A 12023-nucleotide genomic window follows, 5' to 3' on the forward strand; every position below is an offset into this window, starting at 1 on the left:
TCCTCTTGGGCAGTCTGCTGCATTCCTTCCTCAACCCTGTCAACTCCACTCCTACCCATTCTTTTTTTATTCCCTCCTCCTATAATTCTCTAGGTTACTATAAAAAAAATCAACTTAGGATCAAGCCTGAAAAAGCCCAGGTAGAGCTGGTGACTATTACCCTCTTTTCTACCACCAAGAAAAATGTCTGAACTTGACACATGCAGGTCTAGTAACTTCATGGGTTAATTCTTGATGAACTGTTTCAGGTAGTAACTGATGGGTTGAGACCATTACCCTCTCCCTTCCATGCAAGTCATTCTGTATCTCTTTTGGAGGTGTGAGATTTTCCCATGCTGCTTTGCAGTGATGAGAGTGAGGGTGGTTCAGGACAATGATGATGGCTGGGGGCAGATCATCCTCTTCCTTGCCTGCATGTTACTCTTTTGTGGGGATCTTTCCCACAAAATTCTTTCAAGTTACCATGTTGTGATGGGAAGAAGGAAAGTTGAGGAAAGGCTGCAGAAGGAGTTGCATGTGAATTGTCTGAATACTTGGGGAGATGAGGAAAGATCTGATTTGAAACAATCCATCCAGCTCTATTTGACTTTTCTGGGACTTGTTATGAGACTCTGGGGTATTGGAGATGGGACAAAGTGAAGGCAAATCTAATCCATCCTGGGCTTCCCTTGGCTGGCTTCTAAGATGGTACAGGTTTCAGGAAAGGGACAGACCTGGGAAAAGTAGTATTACTCAAGACTCTATCACAGCTTCTTTCCTTTTACCTTGTATAGGACAGTTCGAGTGTACAAAGGCAACAAAAGTTTTGGCTTTACACTTCGTGGTCATGCCCCAGTATGGATAGAGTCTGTCCTGCCTGGTGAGTGGTGCTGATGTGGTTGGAGGAGGGAGAGGGAGAGAAAGCAGCCATCTTGGAGTTTCAGATGGAACTTTGCTTTGTTTGGTCCCATTTCCATTATGAAGTTTAAGCCCCAGATATCTTGCTGCAAAGCCACCAGGGAGTGAACAGAGATGGGAAGGAGGAAAGGGGTCCTTCTTTGCTCTCTCCTGGGCAGACACCTGTGAGAAGTCACAGAGCCATACTACCCTGCTTGGTTAGTAGCTGTAGGGAAAACTGCCTCTCCAGTAATACAAGGTGGAATAGGCTTATTTCTTTTAAGACAGCATGGAGTAGTGGATACAGTGTTGGACTTAGAGTCTAGAAGCCCTGGTTTCGAATCCTGCCTCAGACACTTATTAGCTGTGTGACCCATGACAAGTCACTTAACTTCTCTATTCCTCAGTTTCCTCATTTGTACAATAAAGAGATTGGACTTGAAGACCTTTAAGATCTTGTCCAACTCCAAATCTATGATGCTGTGATGTTACAAGCCCCCCAGTTTTGAGAAAATGGTGACTCCAGTTAAGCCTACTTCAATTTAAATCTATTTTGTCCGTTTCTGGTTCTGTCTCCAAAAAGTGGAGAAATAATTGGCTACAATTTTTTACATAATAGTTTTGAAAGACAGTTAAACCTCCACGCAGCGTTATCATTGTCAGGAAATATAACTTGTTTTGGCTCTTCACCTTTCTTCATATGATCTGTTTTTTAACCCATTCATCATTTAAAAAAATTTTTTTTTGCTGTCATTTGCATAATTTCTTTTGACTTCTTCTTTTGCTGGGCCTAAGTAAGCCATGTTCTTTTCCCCAAGTAAGCATCTGATGGGCCCTATCACTGTGTGGGCTGCCATATAGGGAGAAAAGAGTTAGATTTCAGTCTTGAGGGAAGTAGGGAGTCCTTCCCTTTTCCAAAGAAGACATGAATTGCTTTTCTTTCCGAACAATAACAATGAACCTCCACTAATACAGATGTGTTTCTTTATTTTTTCCTTTTTTTAAATTTTTTAAATAAAATTTTAACATTTTTTATTTTTAGATTTCCTACATTTCCAATTTTACTATGTCATCATTGTAAAAAAGAATAAAAGAAAAACAAATTTCATGCAAACCAACCAATATAATGGAAAAGTCTGACATTGTATGCAGTGTTCTGTGCGTATAGTGCCTCACCTCTGCAAAGAAGTTGGGGAGGTATCATCTCATATCTCTTCTTTGAGGAAAAGTTTCGGCATTATAATTTCATACTATTCAGTTTCTTTTATTTCCTTTACAAACTTTTTTTTAAAGAATTCTGAACTTAAACACCAAAAAAGAGAATATTTGATATACATAGCAAAACACAAAAAAGAATATTGCATATGAAATCATGAATCTCTACTTTATACCGTTCACTTGTAAAAATCTATAATATAATACATATTATCTACAATATATAGTATAAATATAGTGTAATATATAGTATAAGTATTTATATATGCATATATATACTTCAATGCTTTCAAAATTGTCCTGTTTGTCTATGCTTCTTTCTGAACTTCCTTTTCTTCTTTTATGTACATTTTATTTTTTTTAAATAATATTTTATTATCTTTTCCCAAATCCATGTAAAACAATTTTTTAACATTTATTTTTAAAATGTTGGATTCCAAATTCTCCCTTTCCTTCCTCTCCCTCATCCCTGAGACAGTAAGCAATGTGATATAGGTTATACATATGTAATCATGCAAAACATATTTACATATTACTCATTTTGCAGAAGAAAACACAGACCAAAAAAAAAAACCCACCATAAAAAATAAAGTGAAAATAGTATGCTTCAATCTGCATTCAAATTCTGTAAGTTCTTTCTCTGAATGTAGATAGCATTTTTCATCATGAGTCCTTTGGAATTATCTTGGATCATTGTATTACTGAGAATAGCAAAGTCAGTCATAGTTGATCATCATACAATATTGCTATTACTGTGTACAATGTTCTTCTGGTTCTGCTCACTTCCTTTTTAAAAAATTTAAATAAAATTTTTTACTTTAATAATATTTTTTCCCAATTACATGTAAAAAGAATTTTAACATTCATTTTTTAAAAACTTTGAGTTCCAGATTCTCTCCCTCCCTTCCTTCCCTCCATCCCCGCTCCCTGAGACAGTAAGCAATTTGACATAGATCATATATGTGCGATCATGCAAAACATATTTCCATATTAGTCATGTTGTAAAGGAAGACACAAACCAGAAAAAAAAAAACATGAAATAAATTTTAAAAAGTGAAAAATAGTATGCTTAGATCTGCATTCAGATTCCATCAATTCTTTCTCTGGATGTAGATAGCATTTTTCATTATTTTTCATCAGTCCTTTGGAATTGTCTTGGATCATTGTATTGCTGAGAAGAGTGAAGTCATTCGCAATTGATCATACAGTATTGCTGTTGCTGTGTACATTGTTCTGGTTCTACTCACTTCATTTTGTATCAGTTCATGTAAGTCTTTCCAGGTCTTTCTGAAATCTGCCTGCTCGTCATTTCTTATAGCAAGATAGTATTTCATTGGAATCATGTACCACAACTTGTTCAATCATTCCCAATTGATGGGCATCCCCTCAATTCCCAATTCTTGGCCAACACAAAAAGAACTAGTGTAAATATTTTTGTACAAATAGGTCCTTTTTCCTTTTTTTAAAAAAATCTCTTTGGGATACAGACCTAGTGGTGGTATTGCTGGATCAAGGGGTATGCACAATTTATGTGCATATGCACATAAATATTATGCCTTATGGCATAATTCCAAATTGTTCTCCAGAATTATTGGATCAGTTCACACTTCCACCAACAGTGCATTAGTGTCTCAATTTTCCCACATTCCCTCCAACATTTATCATTTTTCTTTTCTGTCATATTAGCCAATCTTATAGGTGTAGTTCAGAGTTGTTTTAATTTGCATTTCTCTAATCCATTGTGATTTAGAGCATTTTTTTGTATGACTATAGACAACTTTAATTTCTTCATCTGAAAACTGCCTGTTCATATCCTTTGACCTTTTATCAATTCAAGAATGACTCTGTTCTCTACATATTTGAGAAATGAGCCCTTTATCACTGACACTTACTGTAAAAAAAAAAATTTCCCCAGCTTTCTGCTTTCCTTCTAATCTTGGTTGCCAGTATTCATTTTGTTTGTGCAAAAACTTTCAAATTTAATATGATCAAAATTATCTATTTTACATTTCATAATGCTTTCTATCTCTTACTTGGTCCTAAATTCTTCCCTTATCCATAGATCTGATAGGTAAACTATTCCATCCTCCCCTAATTTGCTCATAGTATCACCCTTTATGTCTAAATCATGTGCCCATTTTGATCTTATCTTGCTATGTGGTGTAAGATGTTGGTCTATATCAGGGATGGGGAACCTGTGGCCTCAAGGCCACATGCGGCCCTCTAGGTCCTCAAGTGCGTCTTTTTGACTGAATCCAAATTTCACAGAACAAATCCACTTAATAAAAGGATTTGTTCTGCAAAATTTGGATTCAGTCAAAGGGCTGCACCCAAGGACCAAGAAGGACACGTGTGGCCTTGAGGCTGCAGGTTCCCTACCCCTGAACTAGACGGACTCTGAGGCTCCTTCCGACTCTGAAATTCTTGGACAGAGTTCTATACTTACAGTCTAAAAGATCTGAGTTCAAATCCTTCCTTAAGCACTTGCTAATGGTATGACTGTGGGCAAGTCACTTAAACTCTCTATGGCTCAATTTCCTCATCTGCAAAATGGGGATAATAATAGCACCTACCTCCCAGGGTTATTGTGAGGATCAAATGAGATAATAATTGTAAATGCTTAGCACAGGGCTTGGCACACAGTTCCTATATCAATATTAGCTATTATTATTGTTATTGTTGTGATGGTTGTGGTTATTTTTATTGTTATTATTATTATATCTCCAAAGCACACAGAGCCTGCCTGGATGGAATTGTTAGCTCTTCTAGGGACAGTTGTTATGTATTACCTGAGAATTTTGCCACAATATTGAAGGCCACACAATTAACATACGTGTTTTTCCTCTTGATTTTAGGGAGTCCAGCTGAAAATGCTTCCCTCAAGCCTGGGGACCGCATCTTGTTCCTTAATGGATTGGATATGAGGTCAGAGGCTGTTGATTAAACCAATGTTTCCCAAAGTGATCAGGCTATCCCTGTTTCACTTAGTGATGCCATGATTTATTAATTGTCATTTATCCAGCCTCAAAGTCATACTCTTTGTCTTCTATCACTTAAATTCCAGTTTCACCTATCAGTTTTTCCTTCAGAACGTCTTTTGTATCTGTTCCATTTCCACTGTTACCACTCTAGTCCAGGTTTCCATTTCAGGACTGGATTACTACAACAGCCTCCCAACTAACCTCTCTGACTCTAGTTTCTCACCTGTCCCGTCCATCCTACATGCTACCGCTATGTTACTTTTCATAAGGCATTTATTTCATCATGTCACTTTCTCTTGCTTAAGAAACTTAAGATGGCTCCCAAATGTACATCACATTAACTCCTAACTTCTCTGTCTATCTCTCAGAACACTCTGTAATCTAGCCTGCTTTTTCTCATCTCCCACTGCTCCCCAACATGCATTGTGCACTCTAATAAAGCCACCTCACCTAATATCTTTCTCACTTGCCATGTGCTCCCTCTACTCTCCCCCTAGAAAAATCCAGTTCATGCTCCAAGGCCTTTTCTGACTCAGCTCTCAGTAATTTCCCTTTCTTATGAATTCCTGTAACACTTAGAGGCTGTACCACACAATCCAGCAACTTAAACGATGTGGTCTTGCATTTGCTAATTATTTCATGTGCATTATTTTCTAAACTACATTATAAACTTCCTGAAAAGAGAGGGTTGTAGAAAGGTTTTGTATCCTCCATAGTGTTTAGTACAGGGTTGACTGAACAATTATCTTCAAATCCCCAACAGGGAAGGTGGGTAGACATTCTTCTCAATTTGGCAGTTCTCTAGTTTGAAAAATAGGAAATGTTGGTATAGGCATTGACAGATGGCAATTTAAACTATTGGGCACAGGAGTAGGTAAGGGTGAGGATTGTTAGATAAATTACCACTGTATTGTCCAGCAATCTTGGAGCAATGAAATCGTGAGTCTATGAAAGTTTGATGGCATTGCACAACTCAAATGATATAATAGAATATTCTGAAAGGCCTTGGGAAGTCTGAAAGGTCTTTTTCTATTCAACACCCATTTAAATCTGTACCAATTTGTATGTCTTTCCTCTTGGCTCCAGAGGTCATGTTTGGTGAATTTTTTTTATACCTATCAAATGGGCCATCCAATCAGATATTGAGGTAAAGAATTTTGGTCCTAGATGGTGGTGGCATTCAAGGTCCTACAGTTATAGATGAGCCTTAGTTCCCCACTTTTATTTTTAACAGATCACACCATGGCCAAAGATGTTGAGAGCTCCATGAACTCTTTCTTCTAATACGTTTCCAAGAAACGCTATCTCTGGTCTGAGGAATAAGTAATTCTGGATGTCTGAGACTGGGGCTCTCAGATGTAGATTAATCTTATAAATGAATAGCTTATATAGAAGCATCTTCTTAAATGTACCATGATAGTCCTGATACTAGGCTGACAACTATGGCTGAACATGACATGCAGCTTTCCTAGGCAATGTGTCCAGACATAGGACTGAAAATAAATGACTTTCTCAAGTTACACATGATAGGTGGATTATGTCACTCACTTCATTTATTCATTCATACGTATAAGCATGTATCTCTTATGTGCCAGCTACTCTGCTAGGTATGGGGGATACAAAAGGAAAAAATGAAACAGACCCTGCACCCAAGGAGCTTACATTTCATTGAAGAAGAAGCATATGTGCACAGAAGATTACTAGAAAATGTATTCAAAATAAATTCAAAGTAATTTGGAGACACCCTAGCAAGTAGGGAGTTCAGTATAGGCTTCTTGTAGGAGGTAGCACTTGGGCTAAGCTCTAAGGGAAGCTAGAGAGACTTTGAGGGACAGCATTCCAGGCACGGGAGACAGCTATTGCAAAGACACAGGGACAAGAGGTGGAGGGAAGTATTATGGATAGGGAACAGTAATAAGGCCACTTTGGCTAGACCATAGAGTGTGTGAAGGGGAATAATGAATAACAAGTCTGGAAAGGTCGGTTGGGCCAGATTGTAAAGCGCTTTAAATGAGAGAGGTGTTTGCATTTGATCTTGAAGGTAATAGGGAACCTCAAGAGTTTATTGTGTAGGGAAGTGGTGTGGCAGCTTTTGGAAAATGACTTTGGCTACTATGTGAAGGATGGATTGGAAAGGAGAGAGACTTGAAGCAGGGAGGTCAATTAGGAGGCCATTTCAATGCTCCATTTGAGAAGCAGGATAGCCCTATCAACTAGCACAGTACCTGGCACATAGCGGGCAATTAATCAATGCTGATTGATTGAGGTTTTGAACTAGGGTGGTGGCCAAGTGAGTAGAGAGAAGAGGATATGTGCAAGAGGTGTTGTGGAGGTAAAAATCAATCAGACTTGGGAAGGAGTGAGGAATTGAAGATATCCCCAAGGTTGGGGTGGGTATGGGATGGGAAGATGAGTTCAGTTTTGAACATGTTGAATTGGAGATGTCTATAGGACTTCTTGGTATGTCTAACAGACCTACCAAGGGTATGCAGGACTGTAGTTCACAAGAGACTGAATTTGGATATATAGATATATAAACATTTGCATGAAAATGAAAATTAAGCTCTTGAGAGTTGATAAGAAGGGGAAAGAGGAAAGCAGAGAGAGACTGGGCTACTGGCTACTGACACTAGGGCAGAGTGGGATTAGCTAGGTTGTGGTGTCAAAGGTAAACATCCCTGTAGGATTGGTCATAGCTACCACACGCTGGTGCCAGGACACAAGGGCCCTCTGACTTCTCTGGGAGAGGCTTCTTGGCAATGGGGAGAAGTCCTCATGTAGAGAGAACAAGTAGCATTCTCTCTACATGTTGCACAAAAGCGAGAAGACAGGTAACACTTCTGTGGTGTGAGGAAAAGCGATCAGAGGCATTGGGGTCAGTCTGGGAAGCAGAGAGACATAGCCAGGATTGAGTTTCCCTGAAATTTTGCCAGTCTGAGTCTCTCATTTCATATCTGCTGTCTCTAACTCCACAAGTGACATGGGGTGGATATAAGGCAATTTTCTCCTTCACTTTTGCAGGAACTGCTCTCACGACAAGGTGGTGTCCATGTTGCAGGGCAGTGGGGCAATGCCAACTCTTGTGGTTGAAGAAGGATTGGTCCCATTTCCTAGTGGTAAGATTCCCCTCTCTTGCCCTCTATGGAGGAATGCTCAGTACTGCTTCCCAAAGTGATCAAGCTATTTATTGACTCTGGAGATGGGAATTATGTAAATGACAGGATATAATTTGGAGGCTATTAACTTACTATCACCTTCACTAACATCCTCATTATGGAGGGGAGGTGATCCCAGGCTCACTCTGCCAGTGAAGGATAAATTCTCCTAAGGCTTACCAAGCTGGAAAAGTTTCCAGCATGGGTGCTATGTGCCTATTGAGGGAGGACCAGCCCAGCTAATAATAATAATGACAATAATAGTTGACATTTATATAGCACTTTAAGGCTTGAAGACTTCTTTTTATAAATTATCTTGTTTAATCCTTACAAAAACTGTGGGAGGTAGGTATTATTATTATCCCCATTATTCAGATAAGTAAACTGAGGCACAGAGAAGTTGCCCAGGGTCACACAGCTAAGAAAAATCTGCATTCAAATTTGAACTCAAGTCTTCCTGACTTCCAGTCCAGAATTCTGTTGGCTATAACCAAAATAATTTTTTTTTGTCCACTGAACTCATCTTCTAAGGTGAAGAGGGGTTGAGATTGGTCAGCAAAAGCTGTGCTCAGCATAGATGAAATCACAGATCTTCAAAAAAAGTTAACAAAATCCCTCATGTCAAAATGTAGCCGGTTCTTCTCCCAGACTAGTCTTAAGACACTCTTTTTTTTCCCCTCCCATAATTCATTTCCTTCTTTCCTGATTTCGTCTGCCCTGTAATGTCAGGCTGAACCCGTTTGAGGAAGTAGCTAAGCTGACTTTATACATACTAGTGCATCTAGCATAGACTATGACATCCCCCTTATTCCTCCACCTCCCTCCATCCTGCCCCCATCTCCCTTATGCACCAGGGGAAGAAACCATGGTGCTTTATCTGGGTCTTTCTGGTTGGAAGGAATTTTAGAATACTAGTCTCCAAAGTGGGTTCCCTTTTCTCCTCTCCCCACCCCATTCTGGGGAAGAGGGGACTAACCTAATCCCAAAGGGTTTGTGATCTCCTGATTTTAATTAAATTCCCTGTCCCTTACTGAGATGCACATTAACCAGAGCGAGGAAGGTCAAACCGCAAGCTACTTTATCTAAGTAATACCTGAGCTGCAGTGAATTGACAGCCAGCTTAGAGTGAGAATCAAGTACAGGTTATATACCTGGAAAGCAGCGGGAAAGTCTTAAGAGGAAAAGGAGAGAGATAGGAGAGCACTAAAGACCTTGACCTCCCAGTTACACTGAGGACCAACTCTATTTTCAAGGAGTTGGAGAGATACCCACTTTCTTGTAGTGGTCATCCTCCATGAATGGAATGCAATCCATTCTTACTCTTTCATATATAGTCCTTTTCTTCCATTAAGACACCACTCAAGCCCCATTTTCTGCATGAAGCTTTTCCTGGTCCCCTCTCTCCCAATCTACCTTAGTGTTAACTGTTTTGTAGATATTTATATTTTTTAATTTTTTATTTATGCTATATATTTTATATGTACTTGTGGTCTCCTCCTGCTCCCCTTTATTGTTTCATTCTTTGTACATGTATGCCCAGAGCCTAGCGCATATTGGCACTTCTTAAATGATTAATTGATTGGGACTAGGGGGTTCTCTTCCTGGCCCCTTCTTCCTCTGACCAAACCAGCAGGCTATTTTTAACCTGGGCATGGGAGATCTAAGGGGATTGTCAAGAATGCCCTTTGTTTCCCCGACCCTAGAGCAATAACAACAGTCAGGTCCTGGATGGGAAAAAATAATGCCACTTGCTTCTTAACACATGCCCATTTTTTGTTTCCTTCTATGTGTACAGACTCAGATTCTCTGGATTCTCCCAACCCTTCCTCAGCACTGACTTCCCTGCAGTGGGTGGCAGAGATCTTGCCTGGAAGCATTCGAATCCAGGGCAAGACCTTCAGCCAACAGTTGGAGCACTTGCTGACCCCTTCAGAGCGCTATACCATCTGCAGAGCCCTGGAATGCTTCTTCCAACACAGGTAGTTCTGCCCTCAGTCTCCTGCCTCATTGGGACCTGGTGGGTGGGTTTGGGAGGGAGGAGAGGAGGCAGCATGTGAATATTCATTTCTTTCTCTGACCCTAGTGGTCAGTGTCCTCAGAAAGTTCTTTTGCCTGGAAACCTAGTGGCTGCTCTGGGTGCTGGCCCTAAAGAGCACCAGACAGAAGGCCAAATCTCATCCTTCCTCTTTCCTTTTCAGTTCATCTTTGAGATCTCCACCGAGGGGGAGCAGTCCTTTAGAACCATAGACAAGATCCCTAGGAATTCATGGAATCAGGATGTCAGAGCTGGGAGGGCCCCTCGACAGAGAATGTCAAGGCCAAGGCCAAAGGGACTTTCAAACATAGAATGTAACAAAAGCTGATGTACACATCCCAATTTAAGGCTTATAAAGCATTTAATGTACATTTTCTCATTTGAACCTCACAACCCTGTAAGTTAGATACCACAATGATTATTATCCCCATTTTTACAGCTCAAGAAACAGGTTTTGGGCCCATGGGCACACAGTGATTAAGTGTCAGAAGCTAGATTTGAACACAGGTCTTTCTGACTCTAAGCCTGGTCACTATCCATCTTTGCCATTGCCTCTGATGCTTAGTAGCTGCCTCAGAGAATTCTACGGCTTGAAGAGGCCTTTATAACCTAAAGATCCAAACGTTAGATGGAGCTAGAAATCCAACCGCTTATTTTACAGAGGACAAAACCAAGGCCCAAGAAGCAAAGTGACTTGTCCAGAGTCATGGACAAATTCCTGAGGGGTGCAAGACCAGAACTCAGAACTCCTGATTACCGAGTTCAGTGTTTTTTTCTATTGTTCCATTCTGAGAAAAATATCTGGAGTTCAAATCTGGTCTCAGATACTTACTAGCTATGTGACCCTGGGCAAGTCATTTAACCTCGGTTTGCCTCAGTTTTCTCAACTTTATAATGAGGTTAATAATAGTACCTACCTCAAAGGGTTGTTGTGAGGATCAAATGAAATGTTTGTAAAAGCGCTTAGCACAGCGCCTAGCCCAAAGGTGATAGATAATTGTTTATTCTCTTCTCCTAATTTCAGCAGGCATCAAAACTCATTAACTTGGAGGGTCTATTAGGATGTTAAAAATTGCTTCCTGTTCTTCATCCAGGAGTCCTCATATTTTACTGAAGTTTCTCCATATCTCTAATTTTTCTCTTTTTCTCTGGAATCTTTCTTACTATTTAGCTCAGGATACAACACAGAGCACGCCTTCCCATTGGCTCTAGCATGTAAAGTCCATTTGCCTGTATGTATACCTTGCATATCCACATCTCTAATCCCAGAAATGTCTCACGTTCCCAGAGTTTACTAGAAGCTGAGGGATGTCCCTTTTCCAACTTATTTCTTTCCTATTAGGTTTTCCCAGGGCTCTTCCAAGCTGAAAATAGCCTGTGCTTATTAAGACTTTCGCAGGCTTGAGTGGCCACATCCCTCATTACAGGGTAGTAGCTGTCTGTAGAGGGAAAACATACACAGGTGCAAAGGAAATGGTGATCAGCAGTGTGGAGTCCGTTACCTGCCCTTAACCCTTTAGTGTAGTGATTACAGTCAAGGTCTCACTGATTCTGGTGATAGACCAGTTCCTTGGTTATGAAGAGACTGAACTTGGAATGCCATTAGGATGCTTTGGGGGAATAACACTGGGGTCAGGTCCAAGACTCAGTATAACTTCTGTACCCATAATAGCACTGGGGCCTCATCCATTTCTTGTCTCTTGTGTGAACTGCATGGCTTTTTTTGAGTCCTGTCTATGAGATCTGAATCCTGCTGCTTAG

General features: G+C 40.0%; 1 protein-coding gene across 1 annotated transcript in view; it reads left to right on the forward strand.

Moving 5' to 3' along the window:
* GRID2IP (Grid2 interacting protein) overlaps window positions 1-12023 on the forward strand; it is a 134338-nt gene that overhangs the window by 69272 nt on the left and 53043 nt on the right. Inside the window, exons 5-8 of the mRNA XM_027859739.1 lie at window positions 774-859; window positions 4947-5016; window positions 8094-8188; window positions 10023-10206. Coding sequence (XP_027715540.1) covers window positions 774-859; window positions 4947-5016; window positions 8094-8188; window positions 10023-10206 — 435 coding nt within the window. The remainder of the gene's footprint in view (window positions 1-773; window positions 860-4946; window positions 5017-8093; window positions 8189-10022; window positions 10207-12023) is intronic.

Source organism: Vombatus ursinus, unplaced genomic scaffold (assembly GCF_900497805.2).
Source record: "Vombatus ursinus unplaced genomic scaffold, bare-nosed wombat genome assembly UNPS02014171.1, whole genome shotgun sequence".
NCBI lineage: Eukaryota > Metazoa > Chordata > Mammalia > Diprotodontia > Vombatidae > Vombatus > Vombatus ursinus.